This window comes from Eubalaena glacialis, chromosome 15, assembly GCF_028564815.1.
Source record: "Eubalaena glacialis isolate mEubGla1 chromosome 15, mEubGla1.1.hap2.+ XY, whole genome shotgun sequence".
Lineage (NCBI taxonomy): Eukaryota > Metazoa > Chordata > Mammalia > Artiodactyla > Balaenidae > Eubalaena > Eubalaena glacialis.
Window position 1 is genome coordinate 58,476,801 of NC_083730.1, and position 21,631 is coordinate 58,498,431.

At 45.6% G+C, this 21,631-nt stretch overlaps 1 protein-coding gene across 4 annotated transcripts in view; it reads right to left on the reverse strand.

Annotated features, from left to right (window-relative positions):
• Positions 1 to 359: 359 nt before the first annotated feature.
• The window catches only part of DLGAP1 (DLG associated protein 1), an 871,245-nt gene continuing 849,973 nt past the window's right edge, over positions 360 to 21,631 (reverse strand). For 3 of the 4 annotated variants that reach the window (XM_061168915.1, XM_061168917.1, XM_061168916.1), the window contains 3 exons: positions 7,789 to 7,880; positions 3,618 to 3,770; positions 360 to 864 (listed from right to left, as the gene is read on the reverse strand). In XM_061168915.1, the coding sequence (XP_061024898.1) occupies positions 655 to 864; positions 3,618 to 3,770; positions 7,789 to 7,880 (455 nt within the window). In that variant the 3' untranslated portion in view covers positions 360 to 654. Of the gene's footprint in view, positions 865 to 3,551; positions 3,771 to 7,788; positions 7,881 to 21,631 lie in introns of those variants that run through there. The other variant, XM_061168918.1, reaches the window with a different exon arrangement.

Genomic DNA, 21,631 nt, shown 5'->3' on the forward strand with positions numbered 1-21,631 from the left:
ATAGGACAAAAGAAAAAATCCCTTATGTAGTCTTTTAAACTAGCAGTGCTTCCTTTGCCTTGCCTTGCCTGTCTTCATTTTATTGCCTTTCAGAATAGATGGATATCCCTGAAAGATCGGATTGACAATCTTCTGCTGATTGAGACATCTGAAGCAGTGACTGATGACACGAGAGTGAGGCAGTTGTGCAGCTGTGAGCGACGCAGGTACCCCCGGCACCCGCAGGGTTTGCTTCTCTTTCCCCCACTCCACATCCTGGTCCCCCGCCCCCCAGCCCCTCTGCGTCCCCTCTCGGTGTGTCACTTCCCGACTCCGGTGACAGGGTGTGTGATTTCTGAGGTTGGAAATCAAGCGTTCCATCTGCTTGCCGAAATAGGAAGCGTGTCGGGGAAATCAGGGGGATCGGAGCCCTAGTTTCCTAGTTTCTTTCGGGTGGAAGTCCGCGAGGTCCCGAGGGGACCCCCCCGCCCCAGGATCCTGGATTTCTGAGATACCCTATGGTTCGATATTGCTGGAATCTAGGGACAGACAAGCTCGAGAGAACGGAGGATGGCGGGTGACCTAGAGGGGCCGCGTCTACACGGGTGGGCGGGCCAAGAAGGCGAAGGGCGGGCGCCGGGGAGGAGGCGGGCGGGGGCGCGGCGGCCGGGGGCCTCAGAGCCGGGTCTGCGCCTCGGGGATGTAGATCTCGATGCTCTCGGCGCTCTCGGTGGCCGAGTTCTGGCGGACGGACGCGGCGCGCTTGGCGGCCATCAGGCGCTTGCGGGCCTCCTGGCGCTGCGAGCTCTCCAGCGAGCGCTCCCGGATCAGCGGCGCGGGGCCCTTCGCCGGCTTCTTGGGCACTGGAGGAGGGGCCCTTCGCTCCTGATCAAAGCAGAAGGTTCAGGACATTACACAGCTTCTCAGGACAAGCTTGGGAAAAACTGGGATAGGTCAGTAGTTAGCACACTTTTTTTTTTTTTTTAAAGCCTAAGGGTGGTTAGGTTAGTTCTGATCTGCACACTGTATATACATATATTTACATGTATAGATATATATATATTTTTTTCTTCATTATTCTGGCTTGAGTATTCAAAAGATGCAGGGGGAAAAAAATACCGGTAAGTTTAAGGCCAAGGGTAAAGCTGGATGGCAGAACTAGGTCTCTCCAAGGGAAGGATGTGGGTATTTAAAATGCCCCCCGCCTGCTAAAAGGCTGCGGCTCCCAGCACATTTACTGCGGTTTTTCTCTGGAGGCTCCAGACTGTTCCGGGTGCCAGAGATGGGAAAGGGTGGCAGCGGGCGTGTCTTAGAACTCTGCATCCCCCCTAAGGAGGGAGGCGGCGGGTGCGAGCTCGGTTCAGAGTTTAAAAGCCTCCCCGCCCTCTCCTCGGGCCCACCCAAACCTAAACAACCAAACGAGGAAGAAGATTGTAAGCCTGCGTCCGTTTAGCTTTGCTGATGCCACAGTGAGTTACACGCGTTTGCACATCACACACAAACACACAGCAATGTACTGGGCAGGGTCACCCTGGAGGGAGGACTTGGACAGTTCCTTACCCACGGGGCTAGTGCAGTCAGCTCCTAAAGCATCCTGCTGGACCGTCACGCCTTAGGGACCTCGGGGCGACTGTGGCGGCCCAGAAGGCAATTCCATCACAGGGACAGACACCGTGCCATGAAAACTGAACACAAGACTGAAAGAGTTCATCCCCCTAGCAGCAGCAAACTAGAAAACGGGTGGCTATTTTTAAATGCCGCTGCAAAAACAAAAGCCGTTCATCACTTGGGCTGGAAAAAGAAGTACAGTGGGAAAGAAGGGAACCTAAACCACAAAGGATTTTTAGGAAAAAGACGGTGAGTTTTCAGGCTGCAAAAAGGTCCACGTGAATCTGATGATTTCATTTTTTAATAAAATACCCTAAATTCTCATAGAACTAAATGGGAAAAGTATCTTAAATTAGGGATTCCATGATTCTTCAAAGGGCGTTCTCTGTGTTCCTCCTTCCTTGCCTGGGTGAAGCGCCTAGTTAACGTATTGCACTGGAGTTGCCCGCCGCCTGTTTAAGGTGGAGTCTTGTGTGGATAAAAAAGGGAAGCACAGAGTGCAAACCATATTCCACCAACTCTGATTGTCTTGTTCATTGTTCCCCTTCCAGTTCATGGGGTGATGCAAAGCTCTGATCACAGACAACGTGCATGAAGATTTAGAAATCAAGTTAACTAATGATTTACTGTGTCAGTAGGTTACATATAGCAATTCTTAGCTTCGCTCCTTTTGGACGTTTAAAATCTTCATTGTTGGGTAACTCAGTAGATATTTTTGAAAGTATGAATGTTGGAAACTTTTTAGTCATATTTTCCTTTCCTTGCACATTTTATTTTTTTAACTATAATTTTTAAAAATCCATGAGTGAGAAATTAGATGGATCAGCTCTAGAAACTCAGTTACCAGTATGTGTGTACATCTGTAGTGTTTTCTTAAAATCAGACCAATTTAAAAGCTTATTTAGCAGACAGTTTTAAACCCAGATTAAAGAAAACTAGATTGAGTGCAAATGTTTGGCTCCCCCAGTGAGAGGCCACACAGACATCAATGGTACTTTGATGCTTCGCACCAAAACCCCACAGGTGGATGGTGACAGAATTAGAGATGAGCGACAGTGATGAGAGCGGTGGCCCCTTTGATTGTGCACTGGCTGTTGGCACTGGATTTCTCCTGGGACTCCATGGACTCCAAGAACCCTGGTATTATAATGGGCAGCAGGAGAATGGATTGGCTTGCTGCTCGCTCTCTGATAGGTGAAGGGATCAGAAAAGGGCATCACAAGTATAGCTGTGCCTAATATTTAGAAGTTGAATCTCTCAGAGACATCTGACCTCAGGCCATAGGAAAGCAAAGGGTTAAAAAAGTCATGCATGCCTGGCCAGCCTAGGGAGGTGAACATTGGATACCTGGGCAAGGCTGGTGGACCCGCCATAATCAAATGTGAAAATTGCCATTTATTAATTCAACTAAAAGAATTTGAGTCTTTATTTCTAAGCTCTTGCATGAGGAACCCAGTGAGCAATATTCCCCAAGGCAAATCAACCAATAGTAAAACTCTTTAAAAAATCCCAACATTTATGATTACTGTGAAACTTTACGGTGTGTATATTTTTAGACTTGAACAACAGTGGTTTCTTTATTACTATATTTATGAAATGATTATCAAAGTCGGTTAGTTTGCAGGGCTTCCTATTTTCTCGGAAACACATTCTAGGGGTGTAAGGAAGTTGAACTCTTGCTGTATGTAATCATGCACTGAAGATGTCATTTATTTTAGTTTAAAAAGCAAAATGGAGGCAGTTCCTTCCAGTGACTAAAATGGTTTAACTTAAAGTTTAATTAACAAAAAAAGCCACATTCCCATTTTCCAATTCACAAAGACAGGTTTTTCTTTAAAAATATGCCTGAAACATATTACAGATAATATCCCAAATGATTACTATGTAAACATTGTCATTACAATGAAATTAATATGATATCAGCTCCATTTCACATTGTAAACAGCAAGACTGAAAGCAGAAGCCTATTTAGACTGTCCAGTGTTTGTGCAGGTTTTTAAATGAACCATACAAAATCTACATTGTTCTACCTTCTTGTCAAGAGGATCCATCTGTTTCCAATTATTGGCCTTTAACTGATGAAGTTCATCAAATTTCATACTAATATTTTCTATGGACAACTGCAGCATGTCCCAGAACCCCGCCAAATCCTGGGAGGTGGGCCTTGGATGAGCATTGGGATTCTGTACAAGAGAAAGAAAAACATTCACGCTTTAGAGGTGATGATCTAGGACAATAAGCACAGGACCAAGGTGGCATTTTCAAATATTTCAAATAACACCAAGGAGGATGAGTTCCTTTTGGTTTTCAGATAGGAGAGAAAAGTGAGGCTATAGATGGCCCTTTTATTTATTTATTTTATATTTTATATGTATATATGTCTTATATACATATTCACCTTTATTAAGGACTAATTGACAAATAAAACTGCAAAATATTTAGAGTGTACAACGTGATGATTTGATATATACACACATTGTGAAAGGACTCCCCCATTGAGTTAAGTAACACATCATCACCACATGTATTTATCTTTTTGTGTGTGTGAGAACATTTATGTTCTACTCTCTTGGCGAAGCCCAGTTATACAATACACTGCTATCAACTATAGTCACCATGTTCTAATTAGATCTTCAGACCTTATTCATTTTATAGCTGAAAATCTGTACCATGTTACCAACCTCTCCCAATTTCTCCCACACCCAAGCCCCTGGCAACCATGTTTATACTCTCTTTCTATGAGTTTGGTTTTTAAAAAAAGATTCCACTGCAAATGATTAGTTTATACACTCATCTTATACGCATTTGAGTCAGTGATTCTCAATGTCAAAGTAAAATTCTTCTTTTGTTAATATAACATCCATCAGTATGCTATGGCAGGGAGTCTAAACATTTGAAAAATCCCAGAATGTATGATCTATGACAAGATGCATTTAAAGCTATATTTAAATGAAAATATATTCTTGCAAAAAAAAAAAAAATACAGTGTATTGGTACTAGAGTCAGTATTCAACTCCATGCCATCCAATATACTCAGAGAACATATAAGGAATCTAAAGTAAGATTCATTTTAATACTCATGTTGAGTGAAAATACTAGGGCAAACAAGTGATAAGTAATAAAAGAACTGGATTTTCAAAGTACTGTGTGTTTAACAATTAAGATATCTCTAATGTAGGAAGTCATTTTATCATATAAGTACTTGGACAAAATCATTTGGAAACGAATTAGTTTTAAATTGACCATAACGTAACACGGCAAATGTGAGAACACTTGTCTATACATACACATAGATGTCTGTAGTGACCCATTTGCTAGATAATATTAAACATCCTTTGGTTTGTGGATTGACTTTCTTTGCCCTCATTCACAAATCCCTGACAAGTACTAGAAAGTATGAACCACTCATTTATATGGTCTGAGACAGGAAAAACACAACTAAAGACTGAAGGTGTTGTGTTCATCGCTGGTTACTACCTGCAACAGTAGCTAAAGGCATTCATGGGAAGATGGGTGGGACTCCCATTTGCCAAAAGTTTCTAGCAGGGGTCCATTTTGGTTACCTCTGGGAATCCGGGCAATTGGAAAGACTGTGAAGTCTCATGCCATATAATAACTGGAGGCCAGTTCGTACTTTTAAAGCCAACCCTATGAAAATATCATCAGAATTTCAGGAAGCGCAAGGTTGGTGACCATCAAAGTTAATAAGTTGGAAAGAACGTTTTAGCCCTTTCGTGGACTGGCATTATTGGTCTGGCTTCAAAATAAATACAAGTAAAGAATATATTTATAAACTTACACTTTTAAAACTACCCATAGATCATTGGAATAAGTAAGTTCTAAAATTTGTAAGTATTTGGGTCAGTGTTAAACTCTATTCTAATGACATCTGAATTAACAAGAGGGTTTCTCTGTAGTACTTTGATTTAGTAAACTAAAAAGAAAGTTTCTTAATATCTAGGTTCAGAATAGACAGATAATAGCTTTGACAAAGTACTTGTCAAATGGAGTTTTATGATCTCGCAATATATTTCCTTATCTTATTGGTAACTAAAAGCTAAACTGCTCATACTTTGAAGTTCACCAAAGTCTTTTAGGTCACAAGCTCTGTTGGTTAAACTGTTTTAGTGCATCAGTAGATGAAATGATAGAGGTCGTTTAACTCTGTAACACGGGCAATTTGTTCCTTTCCCACCAAGACTCTCTTTGCTGCCACATCATCCAGGGGATGGATGGGGAAGCAGAGAGAAAGAGCCTGGGTGCTCAGCCAGTCTCCGAATCAGAGGCTCCTGTGACACCCCAGCACAGAAGGAGATGCACAACCCGCTTCAGTCTGAACCAGGCCTCTTGGAGGTCAGAGGTGGTAGAGGTTGAGAAGGATAAGGAGGGCCAGGTCCCTGGGTTGATTTTTGTTGCAATCCGTTTATTCTATGCCTGAGAGTCAAGTCGGAGACAAGGTGCAAGAGTTTTCAGGTGTCCTCCTCAGAGTAAGAACCCAAGCAAGGAGAGCTGGGCCTGGTTGTGACCAATCTCAGTGCTGCTTTTATGCAGCTTTGTAGACCTAAGTGGTGCCATCACCAGGCCACCGTGCTTCCTGCTGCAGAGGAGATGGAGCTGAGCGATCAGGGTGAGGAGGGGACTCAAATCCTGGGGGGGATTTACAGGGATTGAAGTCGAACACACTGGGATTTGAACCTTGGCTCTGCCTCTTACCATGCAGCCCTGGCAAGTCACTGAGCTCTTCCAGGCCCGTTTTCCTCAACTGTAAAACAGTCATAAAAATAATGTCACTATATTCTCCAGACCGTTGCTTTGAGGATTTAACCAGATCATAAACTTAAAAGCTCTGAGGACACGGTGCGCTTCTGCTCCTCCTTCTATAATTCTTTTCAAAGGTGTGCTGTGTTTGCCCTGTAGTGTGTACTTATTGGTCTCCACCTGTGTCTTTTGGCCAGTTTGAGAAATACGGCTTTATATGAACTTTTTTACATTTAAAGAGCAAAGAATCATATTAATTAAGATCTGTGACACATCCGCAAGTTTACAGATTAGCAGGAATTCTGTACCTTGCACGTAGTGAAGCTCAATGAGATATTGGTTGAATCACTTATCAATACATCTACTAATATATATTAGCTCATAATTCAGAATAGAATTTCTGAGCAGGTGAAAGAAGGGTCAGGTAATTTTTGCTGAGGGAGGAGAAAACAAACTATGGATGTCAGGGGTGGGGGTGAGGAGGAAGGAAAGGATAGCCCCAAGGGGAGGGTTCAAAAAGAAAAGCCTGGTGAAGAGGGACGGAGAGCACCAACTTTCGCAGGCTTTAGATCTGCTCTTGGTTGAGCCCTGTCTAGATAAATTCCATTCAGTCTGTATTTGTCCTTGTTAACAAGATGTGGTTAGAACTCTAAAATCATAGTTTGGGTCAATCAGATTACAAATGATTCGTGTTTTTAACCTTCCAGGAGATAAATGAGTTGCTTTTCATTTTCTTTATTTAGATCCAACTTGATCATTAATTGACCAATAAAAGCTATTTTTGTGGAATGACACTTGTAGAGATGGTAGCATTAAAAAAAAAATTCTGTGAGGAAGCTCTTGCCCTTGTATTTTGCTGGTAATTATTTTAAATGTTGTTGATGCTAGTATTGGTTTTGTCTCTTTATTCTGGTTTATTTTGTTTCTGTATGTCCAAGAAGGATGAATGATTCATTGGTCTCAGGGAGATCAAATCTATACTTTATGACACCTTCCACTTTTGATTCTTGAATTAAAACAGAGACCTCTGATAAGAAAATAGGCCCTGATGGCTATTTCAGAAAGAAACTCATTATCAAAAATGATTTTTTTGCTGTAATATTATTTTTTACATATCAGTCTGCTCCATAGTTTGGTAAGAATAATGAAATCAGAAGGCCAGGAAAATGGAAAGTCTTCAGTTACCGAAAAAAAAAAAAGGGGGGGGGGGAATGGAGTTTTAACTTGATTGGATTCTTTCTTCAAAGATTACTTAAGTATAACATAAATATTTTTAGTTTTAAGAAAAGCAGGAAATATATGATTCATCAGAAAACTCTCTATTCCAGGTAAAAGAGTCCGATGGGCTCTGACTCGGTTCTACTTTAGTTGGACCGGTCTTGACAACGGGTTCTTCTCGTGGTACTAGCAGGGAAAATGGTAGTGATGGGTAAGGGTACCTACCAGGTTTTCTTCACACAGTTCTCTGAACTGGTAGAATTTCTGGGCCATAAGAAGTTGGGCACTGCCAACTGCGGTTCGGATTTTCCCTAGAACTGAAAAAAGCAAACAGACAAGAAGTTTACACGTGATGTCTCATTGCTGAGACTTAGTCTGGTAAAGCAAAGAGGAAGTTATGCTGTAGTAATTAGGGAAAACGATATGCACACCGCACGCGCGCACACGCACACAGCCCGGTCGTGGCCGTTGCTCTGCGGTCCATGGAACAGACGGTCCTGGGTTAAAGCAGAAAACCAACCTGGAGAAAACCACATGCTCATCATGCATCTTTCTTAGGAATAACGGAGTTTTCCATCACAGCCCTGGATGTTACCAGGAAAGGAGGCAAATAGTTCTGCTTTTTTTTTTCCTTTCACTGCAAGGATGAATTTCAAGTGTTTACCAGTACAGTTATGGATTTATTTGTGTCAACAGTCATGGTCTGCTAACTTGTTTTTCTAATCCGAGTCCAAACACAAGAAAAGCAGCCCTAACTTGGAGCAGGGAATCTCGTGGCACTCACCATATCCCATCCATAGCCTTCATTATTTTTCCGGAGTTCAGCCACTGGTACTGTCAGGAAAGAGCCATGGCCAGTTGCAAGATTGTCTAAGGAGTGAACATTGTCAGCCCGTTGCCTAGGGGACGCCAGGACCGCCCCTGCTTTTCCACTCCACGGACCAACGTTATTGTTCATAGAGGTTTAATTCCCTGTGCACTGTGCTGAAAATCCTCCCCGTTGCAAGCTACTTCTTGCCTCCGGTGCAGTCGAAGGGGAGAACCTTTCAGCGGATGGGCGAGCTGAGCAGAAAGGAGCCTCTGGCCCAGCATCCCGAGCATCCCGAGCTCCGCGTTATCCCAGAGGCGCTCCCTACGCCGGTGGGGTCCCGGCAGCTGCGCGGCTGGAGCCCGGCCACCCGGCACTGGGCACCGGGCAGGAAGGAAGGGGAGACAGCGCCCACAGAGAAAGCCAGAGCGGGAGCGCCTCCGAGGGGGGCTTGCCCACTTGGAGATCTTCACAGGGAGAGATTTTATGGGACTGAAGCAATGTTTTTGCTGCTGTAGTTTCATTCTGAATTTACCGAGCCTGAGACTCGGAGTGGAATTAGATCTCCCTTTCCTGATCTCATTCCCCACAAAGACTGAGAAGACAACGAAAAGCAACTTCATTTTGGGGTTTCTAGTCATCTGCTCCTCTGTTTAAGGCTGCCAGGCTGGATAACGATCTCGGCTGCCCACCCCCTGGGCACTGCCCAAATATTTCAGCCTTCCCGCACATGTGACCAGGGCATCTCTGAACTCTAGAAGTCACCAGTCACACCAGAGCTGAAGTGCAGAGATTACCTCCCCAGGGATAGCGGGGGTCCCCCTTGAGAGCCACCAGGCAGCAATTTTTCAGGCCTAGGAGTTGACTTTTTTTCAATCTGCTTGTAAAATCTTTTGGGATGATTACTTTTTCCTCTTTAACAGATCAATCACTTGTGTGAGGTCTCCCTCCTTTTCTCAACACCCCAAAGCAGAAAAGACAGCACGGGGCACCACAGAAGTTAAGAGTACTGGCCCTGACTGGCCAAGGATCCTTGCTGGAACACTTCCTAGCCACTGCCCTGGACAAGTCACCTAATCTCTGTTTTCTTATATGTAAAATGGGGCTAAGGGTACCTACTTACTGGCAGGGTTGTTGTGAAGGTTAAAAGCGGCAATGTGTGTGAATTGCTTAGGACTGCATCTGATTATACAGCAAGTGCTCAATAAATGTTTATTATTGAGGACCAGGACTCCACACTTCCTCTGTGGGTGTGCGACTGTGGGCCCCACACTTGCTCTGCCCAGAAGAGAAGAGAGAAAAAAAACAAAAACAAAGTCTGGATTATTCACAGGCAACCAGTACCCTTGGTTGTCTGGGACAGGTATGTGCTTTGGAGGACCTGTCCCAGATCAGTGAGAGACAGGGCGGAAGGGGCACTTCCTAAGTGAACACACGGCTTTAGGCAAACCCTGAGGTTTCTGGAGACCTCTCTGAATGATCTTGCTGAAGGGCAGGACTGTGACACCAGCAAATCTCAGAATGATTCCTAAAAGCTTAGAACTAGAACCCAGGTCTCCAATCGGCTGCCTGGGATTGCACAGCTCCTGGGGACTGTGAGAGAAACTTGAGGTATCCGGATACATCTCAACAGTTTGAGCTAATGGTTCTCAATGACACCCAGATACCTGAGCTCCGTAATGGACCGCATAACAAGATGAGCTGAATAAGACAGTGATTCTCAAATGAGGGGAAAGCCCTGCTCCAAACAGTCATTTGGGCAACACCCAACCATGTAGGTAGGGGCTAACTCGGATGTCTTCTTGGAAGTTAAGCAAGGGACATCTTCACTCAGCATGGTCTGGTGAGAGCAAAAACACCGGGAATGGAGTTGGGGCCCTTCTGTTTTTCAGGTTTTTACCATCACATTCCTTGAATGGAAATTCTCTGCTGGCTCCAGGATTACTTGCATTTCTAGTGTCCGAGAGATGACCTTTCCTAGGCCCAGGGTGGGGAGATGAGGATTTGCCTCCATGAACCAGGAGGGCTTGGGACAAGCAGACAATTACCCCTACTTCCTTGCCCTCCACACCTACTTTTCCAGAGAACTAAAAACTCACTTTGATCTTAAGAAAGCTCTAATACAGTTTTTTTTAGTTTAGTTTTTCCATTAGACACTCACTTGGTAGGTGAAATAACTCTTTTCTTCTGAAGGTAAAATTCATATTTGTTACATAGGCTTTGAGGAAGTAAAAAAACAAAGTAAATGGTAAACTCCAATGGAGGTAAAAAGTAGAAAAATAAAAAAAGGCTGAAGGTTGGTAAAGAAATGAGATAAAGGGCTTCCCTGGTGGTGCAGTGGTTAAGTGCCGATTCGGGTTCGAGCCATGGTCCGGGAAGATCCCACATGCCGCAGAAAAACTAAGCCCGTGCACCACAACTACTGAGCCTGTGCTCTAGAGCCCGCGAGCCACAGCTACTGAGCCCATGTGCTGCAACTACTGAAGCCCGCACGCCTAGAGCCCCTGCTCCGCAACAAGAGAAGCCACCGCAATGAGAAGCCCGCGCACTGCAAGGAAGAGTAGCCCCCGCTCGCCGCAACTAGAGAAAGCCCACGCGCAGCAACAAAGACCCAACTCAGCCAAAAATAAATAAATAAATAAATAAATAAATAAATAAATTTTAAAAAAAAGAAATGAGATTAAGAAGAAAGAAGAATCTGAATGTCATTTTGAAACTACTCTAAAATGTTCCACACCAGACTTCAGCAGGGTGGAAAGAAAAGTACTCTCAGGGATGCTAGGAAAAGAAGGATAAGGGAGCAAGAGTAAATGAGATATTCAGGCTGCCCCTGTGGGCCTTTCCTATGCATATAACAGCCCAACCTGGTGAAAGAAAGTTCCAGAAGAGGCCTAGGTACAGGACATCTTCCCAAGGTGTTAGCCTTGCATCTCACTATTTTACTGTACGTGGTGGCAATTAACTTCGCAGGGGCTGGGTTGGCCCTCAAAGCCAAGGCCAAAAAAGTCAAAGGAGCCTGAAAGGACTTGTGGGGTCTACACAAAAGCTGGTGCAGGGACAGTCCCTGTGGGTTCTGGGAATTCATTCATTTACTCAGCAAATATTGAATAAGGGCATACGGTGTGCCAGGCTGTGCTGCATGGATGTGACATGGTGATGAGGACAAAGTCTTGCCTTTGTGGATTCCATTCTGGTGAGGGGACGTGGGGGAGATGGACGTCAGAAATACAAACATAGCTATACGTGTTTGGGATCTGCTAGATCACTTGGATTGGGATGGATGGGACGAAGTATGATTGGGCCAAAGGACAGTGAATTCTTTAAATGGTGATCAGAGAACTTTCAGTTCTCTTGGCCTCTCTCCTTAAAAAAGGAAAATAAGCAAAGAACAACAACAACAAAAGTGGTTTGTGTTGGTATCAGTTGCAATATGAAATTGGCTCTGGACTAAACTGTTACAGTAATCATCATTTGAAAATGTCACTGTTTTTTATTTTGGAAAAAAGTTAAAATACATGAAAGTACAAAAAGGGCAAGAGAGCAAACATCCATGGATGTGCTCTCCCTCAAAGGATCAAATGTTAATTTTTTTCAAATTTGCTTCTGACCTTCTTCTTCTTTCTTTTTTTCCCCTCTCTCCCTCTCCAGTGAAAGGAAGCCCTACGGATAAAGTATTTGTTCTCTACTTCTGTCCCCGTTGCCTCCCTCCCTAAAGGAAACCACTAGACCAGACAACCAACATCCCAGTCCCACCCCTGAGTTTATGAAGGTGTCTCCTTTGGTCCTAGAAAGGTGACAGCTAAGGGCCTTCTTGAGAGCAAAGGAGAGTGTTAGATTGGGGTGACCCCTCTAGCACAGCTGAGACCCCACGGCCTAGAATGGGCAGTTTAAGGCTCTGTCCATCCAGGAGGAAGATGTGCCCCTAGGGTTTCCTTTAGTTGGTTTTTTCTCACACTCTGGTCCACACAGTCTTTCCAGATTGTTCCATCCAAATGTAGTTAATAGTTTTTACCATCCATTTCCCTCAGGGCCCATTCCCTGCCTCTTCCAGAATAATAATCTCTGCTGTATCACCCCAGGCATGCCATTTAACCATGATTTATTCCATCTATTTGTATCACATGTAATCACAGAATAGGCCTTGTCTTGCTTTGCCGCTCTTTGCATGTAGGGAAGCCTGGTTTCCCTGCATGCCTAAAAGAACCCTGATGGTGAATTTTTTAGGTTCCTTTCTCCCTTTCCTTTCCTCCCAGCTCCTGTGTTAGTCTACCCCCCAGTGGGACTACAGAACAACAACCCAAAACGCTGTTGAACTGAATTCCTTCTACGTAAGAAGTGGGCATCTCTTTATTAACTCCCCCACTTATAAGCCTAGAGACCTCTCATCCCACGATGAATGCGTGGCTCTGGGGGATCATAGCAGAGAGGACAGGCCTGGGTTAGTTCACCACACAAAGCCAGGAAGATCGGAAAGGCCATCACTGTTCAGTTTTTGCAAAAACCTGCCTATTTATATTACTATTACCTTGTATTTCAAAGCACTTTCACACGCATATCTAATGTGATCCTCACAGGACCCCGTGGGGCAGGGCCAATGTCATCATTTTAGTTGAGAAAAGCTGGGCTCAAAGTATGAAGTGCCTTCCCTGGGGCCCTGGTCCAGCTGTGCCCTTTTCCCTCAACACTTACTGAGAATTGGTTCTGAATCTACTCAACTGAAGGCCTCTGAGGGTGATTTCTTTCCTTTATCCACACTTTCTAGCCACGGCCAGTGGAGAGAAGGGGGGCAGCTGTAACCAGTCAGTGGGGGAATTTGCAGAAGTTTGGCAAGCCTGATCCCTGTCCTACATCAGGGCAGGAGGGCAAAGCACGTCTACCGAAAATGATTGTCGCACAAAGAAATCTCAGTCATGAAAAGAATGCAGGAACCAGGGATCACTTGAAAGAGATGGCGGGTGTAAGGTTCAAGTTTTGGTTTTTCTTTGAAAGACTATGCATCGTAATGAGAAGCAGAGAAAGACAAAATAGTCTTTTATGAAAACTACGATTTAAAATTTCCTCGCTACATTCAATCAAAAACCCAGACATCTAGAAAAGAGCACACCTCCTCCTTCCCACTGACCCCCACAGAGTACCATTTTTATTTGGGGAACAAGGAGGTGGTATAAAAGGCACAGGAGTGAAGGGAATGAACAATTTCTCTCAAGTGTTCAGTGGTAGCTGAGTAAAACAAAGGCCATCTCCTCTGGGGACGTGTCTGACTTTTTGCTGAGTCAAAACCCTTATTGTATATCCATAGGCCTAGCTCCCTATCTCTGCCATCACGATCTGTGTGGTTGAATCTGTTTGTCACAAGACTTTCAGGATCAAGGGATTCCTGGCCATGAAACAAAAGCAGAATCATCCCCTTCCCCAGTGGATTTGGATAAAAACTGGTAATAAAATCTGGTCCAGCTCCAATCGGAGACACTGGATGAGACTGAGCTGGGTCTACAAGGACCCGCATGGGAGATGACGCACATATTTATACTGTATCAAAGGCACCAGCATCTTACCATGTCAAGCTGAAAACATCCCCACTATCTAGACAGTTGGATGTGTTTTACTGGGAAAATGATTTTTTTTCTTTGTTTCTACATTTCTGCGTGAGTAGGTTGGTTCAGGAATAAATATGTGTGACCCTTTGTCTGAAAAAAATATCCTTAAGCATAACTAACATACGCATTGAATGTTCCAGGAAGGGTTAGGCCTCTAGAGCTGACAAGCCAGAAGTACTGGTTGCTTTGACTGCTTCCATTTCTTACAGACTATGCCGGCTCCACCATCAGCATGTTAGGCCTCAGAAACAGAGCAGAACAGACATATTTTTTATATCTTCAACCTGGACACTACTTATCAATACAAAGGAGTCCGTCTGGCTGTCCCACCAGTGGTGAAGCTTCTACAGTGGGCAGGCTGGGTGGAACATGTCCCAGGCCCTGCCGCCTACACCTAATTCACCTGGTCTGCTTCCTTTCCTGTCTAACTTCCTCTCTGGGTAACATACCAGGAAGAGAATAGGCACTGGAGTCAGAAATACCACTTATCAGCTGCGGATCTTGGGAGAATTTATTGTACTCTCAGACTCTGTTTTCTTTGTCTGTCAAGCGATCATAATACTATCTTCATAGGATTGCTGATTATTTAATGAAATCATATATGAAAATTGTTAGGATGTAGCAGGAATTATAACTCCTATATCCTATCGACATTCTTTAGCTCTTGGTCATTCACCTGGGAAACTAAAAGGTGACATGATCCCAAACAGGGAATTATTTCTCCTGCTAATCTTCACGCTCCATTGTCTCTCCCCAACAGCGTGAGCTGACTGAATGTCCTCTTTTTTTGGTGGCTTTCATGCAGGCAGACTTAGATAAGCGTCAATGCGTGGGTGAATCATGCCTTTGGTCTGTGTGCATAAGGAATCCACAATAATTCTTCAGGGCCCCAGATTTTCGTGCCTATCTGTAGAGTCTGGCATAGCTCCCCACCTAACAGAGCTAGAACAGTGGCCAACTGGCTGCTGGATGACAGAGACACACGGAGAAGACAGGACCTTAACCAAGGCTGGACGCCTAGACCATCCTGCCGGAGTCTGTGCAGAAAACAGACTCGCTGCAGAATCAAGGGTCAGACCCTCCCCGGGAGCCACAGATGCTCCAGCAAAACAAGGTCCATCTTCAGGTGCAGAGTAGGCCAGACACATCTGGCCTGCAGGGCGCTGGGCCCACCCGATGCTCTGTGAGCTGTGTTTTGCCATGTGGTTTAGAGCCATTCAAACCCATGGGCTCCAAACTCAGCCCGTCTCTTGCAGCCGTTCATTAGTCCTTCAAGATGGTCTTGGTCACCTCCCTCCCTGACCCTCCTTTTCTGACTCTCATTCACTCACAACTAGACCCTTGCTACCTCATCTTCAACCATAACTTTGCCTCCTATGAGACGAAGTAAACAGCGGGATCAGGCATGAACACTCTCAGTGCTCTGTCCTCTCCTGACACTTGCCCCCCACGCAGTTCCCTAAAGCTCTAACGAGTGATGGGCGAGCAGTGACGTGGCCGGCATCAGAGACGTCAGGTGCCTGGAGTTCCTGCCATTGCTTCCTAACGGAATCAGCCCGCGACCGATAACTGCCCCCATCCTAAACAGCTCTCTACGCCCACCCTTCCCATCTACCTGTGTCCTTGGCCCGCCTCCCTCCTGGCTGCTCGGAGAACCTACTCCCTCTCTGCCACCTCTGCCCTTCTCTGCAGCCTTACTTGAGAGGGCTGCCAGCATTCTCAAGTCTCTCCCATTCTAAGGGGAAAATCCTCCCCCATCTCGTGATCCCCTCTAGCTAAAATAAAATTCCTCTTCTCCCCTGTTATGGGCTGAATTGTGTCCTCCCCAGATTCATCTGTTGAAGTCCTGACCTCCAGGACCTCCGACCGTGACTGTATTTGGACCAGGGCCTTTACATCGGTAATTAAGTTAAAGCGAGGTCATTAGGGTGAGTCCTCACCCAACATAACTGGTGTCCTTATAAGACGATGGGATCAGGATGTAGATACACACAGAGGGAAGACCAAGCCAAGGGGAGAGGCCTAGGGACAAACGGGCACCTTGAGCTCAGCCTTCTAGGCTACAAAGCTGTGAGAAAAGAAATTTCTCTTGCTGAGGCCATGGGTGGTACTTTGTTACGGCAGCCGGAGCTTACCAATACATTCCCTTAAACGCTGGATTCTCCGAAGGGCAGACTCCTTTGCTCTCTCTACATTCTCAGCTCCCAGTGGTCCCCCCTCCCTGCGGTCTGGCTCTCCCCTCCCCTGCCCCCTCCTGGACCTCTGCGTTTGGCACAAAGGAATCTCAGCCCCTTGGGCGCCCACAGTGCTCTCTGGCCCTGACCTCGTTTTCCTCTTCTTCCCACCACCTCGAGAATGTTGAACACAAAACTCGGTCCTGAGCCCCCTTCCCTCAGTCCCCTCGAGTGATCCCATCCATGCTCCTGGGTTCAGCTATTCTGTAAAAAAGGTTTATTTTGCTCAAATTTGTAACTCTGGTGTATACCAACCCTTCGTGCAGCATGTCTGAGCAACCGCTGGACACCTCTTGTCTCCCCACATCCACATTCCTCTCAGGAGTCCCTGGTTGCTTACGATTAGGGCTACAAGGCACCATCACTCCTTCCACAGCATGAATGTTCTCCCTCCATTGCCAATTGGGAGGTTTGGTCCTATTAACTGTAGGGTCTTCTTATCTCATATAATTCTCACGCTTAAAACTTTTCCATGCTCCCCTATCATCCCTGGGATAAGCGGGAAACTCCCTTCAATGGCCCACCTGTCCAGCCTCACCTCTGCCCACTCCCTCAGTGCCCTGGGCCCTCAGTTTCCCAAATCCAAAAGCTGGTCTCTCCGCAGTGCCTTTGCTCAGGCTAAACACTGAGCTGGGGTGCCTCCTGCTTTGGCTCCCACACTGGCCCCGCCCCACACTGGCCCCACCCCCACACTGGCCCTGCCCCCTGTGCGCAGGTGTGCATCCTCCAGAAAGGCCTATCCCCTTTCACCTCTCCCTCGCTTTGCTCCTCAAATTCCCGTGCACAGCTCTGTCTCTGCCCTCTCCGCATTCTTTCCAGCACCATCTATTTATATGTCTGACTTTATAAGCAGGCATGGCATAGACTGTGCTGATGTAACTCGCAATTATCCTGTTGGAAGAAGTTTCGAAGTGAACTGACTCATCAATAAACTCTATGTTAACCAGAAAAATTAATTAACGGCAAGATTCCAGGCCTAAGATTCTGCTTCTTTAAGGTTTTACCGTGCCTAGCACCACTTTTTCCTTACAGTCTTGACTGATTAATTAGCTAAGATAGTCTTGGTGGGGCTATTCTTCCTCTTGGTTTTCTGTTTATAATACTAGTTGTGCTGACTCAGGCTGGAAGAACCAAGCCATTTGGGAAAAGTTGAACGAGTTTGTGGGTGAATTAAACCTCCTTATCCTCAACTTTTGACTTTTTACTTACCTGGCCTCCCTCCCCCCACCCCGGGGGAATGTCGTAGACTTTAGGAATGAGGAGGAAAAAGGAATTTTTTAAAAAGTGGATCCGCCCACTTACTCCAAAGTCATGTGAATTTGTCAGACCAAATCTGTGTGATTTCAAGTCAGGATTATCCAAGTGGAGACATTTTTATTCACGAGTTTGTCCTCGTGGAAAAGAATTTCTCCAACCAACTGCCCAGCTGCTTCTCAAACACATTTGTGATCCAGAGCTGTTGTCAATAAAAAGGTCTCCACAGAAAACATGGATCTGTTTCACTCCTGGCTGACAAGGGCTGCTCTGAATGTAACAAGAGCACTTTTCTTTTTCCCTTAAAGGAGCCAAAACTTAAATGAACAAAGAATGATGAATTTATGAATTTATTAAAAGCTAATGAATAAAGAATAGAATTCTCAAGTAGAAATTATCCCACGGACTAAAACCAGAGCTTCCACGGGGCTAAACCATGGGGGAAACATTATTTTGTTTGTGAAGAGCAAGTTTTCAAAAATTCAGCTAATTGTTTTTCCCCAGTCCCTACTCCAGGAGTCTCACTCATAAAAGATGGTTACGCTTCGATCCACATCTCCATTTACATCAGCCATGAAATAGTAACAGCATCTACATCACATAGATAAATACAGTTTTTGAACCTTTGAAAGCTGAATGAGATGAAATGAGTTAACATTTCCCTTGGGAATATGGAAGGACTAAATACTGCATTTGAAGGCCATTGCAATTATCTTTCACAGAAATTGTTGGTTATTGTTAGAGAAAGCGATCGGGGACCATGCTCCATGAGTCAGGCCCTCTCTCTGCAATCTCTGCCTCTCTGCAACGCAGAAGTGTCTGGAATAATGGGAACAGCACTGGCCCAGGGACCTGGAGAGCTGCTTCCAGGCATCCTGCCTTCCCTCTGCCCATCTTCACCTCTCCACGCCTCCGCGCCCCTCAGCCTCAGACCACTCCCAGTGAAACACACCCATAGAAGGGATGCTCGGAAATGACCTTCCAGCACCAACACCTTTCTCCTTGTGCCCAGTGCTGTGCAAAGCAAAATGCAGCCAGCGTTCTAGAAGGTTAAACATAAGGCACATTGCACACAGTTTTCTTTTCATTCCTGCCACTTCCTGGTCACTAATTTCAGGTTGGCCAGACCTTAAAAAAGAGACTATGCAGTGTGCGTGCATGTGTGTGTGTGTGTGTGCGTGTGTGTGTCTTGGGGCGCGGGGGTGGGGAGGGACCTTTTGAGGGTCATTGCAAAAGAAAGATGAGAATAAAACAGGAAGGAGCTAGGATGGACCCACCTTGCCCCGCTTAGAAGCACACAAGGCTTGAGGCAACTGAGCTGAGGAAATCACAGAGCGCTCGTCGGCCTGCCACCCACCCACCAGTCCTCAGGCTGCAGAGACCCTGGGCAGAGCCAGCCTGGGCATGGCACCCATCAACGGTCGCAGCAATGACTGTGCACAGCTTTCCATAACTCAACCTGAAACCGGGCAAACCCCATTTCGGGTTTCGTTACCAGCCCCATGTTCGCTGCCAAGGCTCCCAGGCCTTCTGGGGGACTCAAGGCCAAGTTTCACTAACGGGGATGCTATTACCAGGCAAAATTAAAGTGGAATTAATCTGCCTCCATCCCGCACACGCTTTGGGTTTATCAGTTCGTTTCAGATAAAGCCTGAAAATTCCACAAATAAGTTGTCCACAATTCAGGAGGCACTGCTAGATTTCCAAGCACAATCAACCAGTATTTCATCCTGGGGCCACTGAAACCCGAGCCCGTGTTTCGAGCCGTCAGTGCTGGACCGCATTCCTGGTGGGAGCCCTGCGCTCCATCTGGGCGTTTCGTCCCAGTCAGATAATACCAGACGGATCTCTGTAACAGGCAGGCCCCGGCCAACAGCACCGAGCCATCTCCCCGAGACAGCTGTTTCACACAAGGCCCCATTGTCTGAGACAAGCTCGGATCGGTTTACTTCGAGAGCTGCGGGAACGTTCTGTCAGCTGCCGCAGCCGCGAGGAAACCTCGCTCACTGCAGATTTCCCTTCTTCTGTTATCGAGCCAAAAACCTACCATCGACTGTTAGGGAGGAAGGTTTCACCCAAGAACTAAAGTCCTCGCGCTGCTTTTATTTTAGCAGGGAAAACAATAGACCCACACACCCAAAGAATTTATAGATGCACTTTTGGAAAGCTGGCTGGAGGTGACCGGGTGACTGTGAGTGCTTGTTTCCTCTCTGTGCTTCCTGGAGCACTTTGTCCAGTTTTGGGGAAAGCAATGTTTTCCAGTCCTGGAAGGCCACAAACAAGATCCCTAGGAAGCAGCAGTCAGAATCAGGATGATTGCAGCATAAAATAAGTGATCACTGAATAATTCCTGAAGACTGGATGGCTTTTTTTTTTTTCTTCAACTCTGTGATAGAGAAAGGTGATGGCAGCCACCCCATGCCCCAGATCTGAACCTCAGGTTCCCATGTAGCAGATGAGTTCTCTTCCTAACTTCTCGCCCCACCCTTGCCAGTGGACATGTTGTATTTTGAATTCAGGAAAATATTTAACAAAATACCTCACATTCTTATAAGCATGATGAATAACTCTGGACGTGAAGATAGCAAGCCCGACCCATCTACCTTCAGCTGCTGCAGACTTTTTGGGGGGGGCAGTGGGGGTGGATATTTTTGTGTGTGTGGTAAAATGTACGTAAGATCTACCATTTTAACCGTTTTTAAGTGGGCCGTTCAGAGGCATTAAGCACAGTCACCAAACGTTTAAAAATATTTAAAATTTGGAATAATTCCGGGGCCCCACGAAATAAATTAAGCAGGTGTGGTTAGACTCATTCCTTTCTTCCACCCTATCCTGCTTATCTTTCCCTACCGAGGATGAAGACCAGCTCTCTTGGGAGGGATCTGTCACGGAGCCACCGTCGTCATGTACCCTAAAGAGAGAACTTCCTATCTAGGACCCAAAGGACACATAAGGTGGCCTAGCCAAGAGACAGATCTGCGTTTGACCCATTTATCAAAGCTATTTTTCTGCGTGTACACAGATTTTTTTTTTTTTTAAGCTGGTTACTCAGACATTGGCTATGCCTGCCAAACGGGATTGTCCCCTCTTCCTTACCACCCGCCCCCCCCTTATAAAAAAAGCGAAGGTTAAATGAGAGAATTAGTAAAAACAAAGGCCCTCTGCAACCCCAGGCCCACTTATCAGAACAGGACTGCGGTTGCCAAGGAAGCAGGGACAGATATGTATGCAGAGCTTTAGAGCAGCCAAGCACACACAAAGTATCATTATCTTGTCAAATGTTATTCGTGTTGTATCTATTCCATCAGGCGCTTCTGTGTTCTGTGACCTTGGACGAGAGACTGCCAGAGAGCTGTTCTGAGGCCAAATAAAACAACACCTGTCAAAGCCTATAGCCCATGGCCCAGGGGATTGTGAGGACAAGATGGGTGTTCGTTCACGGGTTTATATTCTCCCTTCCTCCCAGCTTTCTGATCAGATCCTCACTGATTTCCATTTGCCTCATTTGAAATTGGCGACTCTTTGACCGGGCATGTGTGTGTACCTCCGCGCTGTTTAGAATTCTGGAATGCTAGTGGGTGGAAGCTTCTGTTTTGTACCATCCAGGGCATGAAAGATAGAGAAAGCTTTCAAGTGCTTCTGGGATGGAATCGCGCCCCAAGAGCTGGAAGGGACACACGGGTTCATCTAGCCCATGCAGCTGACCGACACACAAGTCCTTTCTAGCCTTTCTGTGGCAGGTGCTCATGTCCCTGCCAAATCTCTGTTCTGATCGGCAGGGCTCCCTACCTCGCAAGGGACCGCCCCTTCCAGCTTTTGGCAACAATAGCCGGCGAGCTACCTGTTGAATATTTTGTAACTACTTAGGAAGAAAGGTTTTGCCAAGGAAAATACTTTTGTAAAACAGTATTTCCAAGATAGTCCCAGGACTCAAATACATATTCACTGATCCCCTACTCTGTGCCAAGAACCGTCAGAGGGGCAGCAGATATGAAGATGAATGAGACAAGAGTAATTTCTGTCCTCAGACCTCACTTTTCAGTGGAGGAGAGAGATACATAGATTATCATCAAATAAAGTTGGAAATACCTGCTAGACAAATGTGCAGGCTATTACAGAAGCACCAGGGAGGCACACCCAATTCAGCCTGAAGGGATGCATTCTGCAAAGACTTC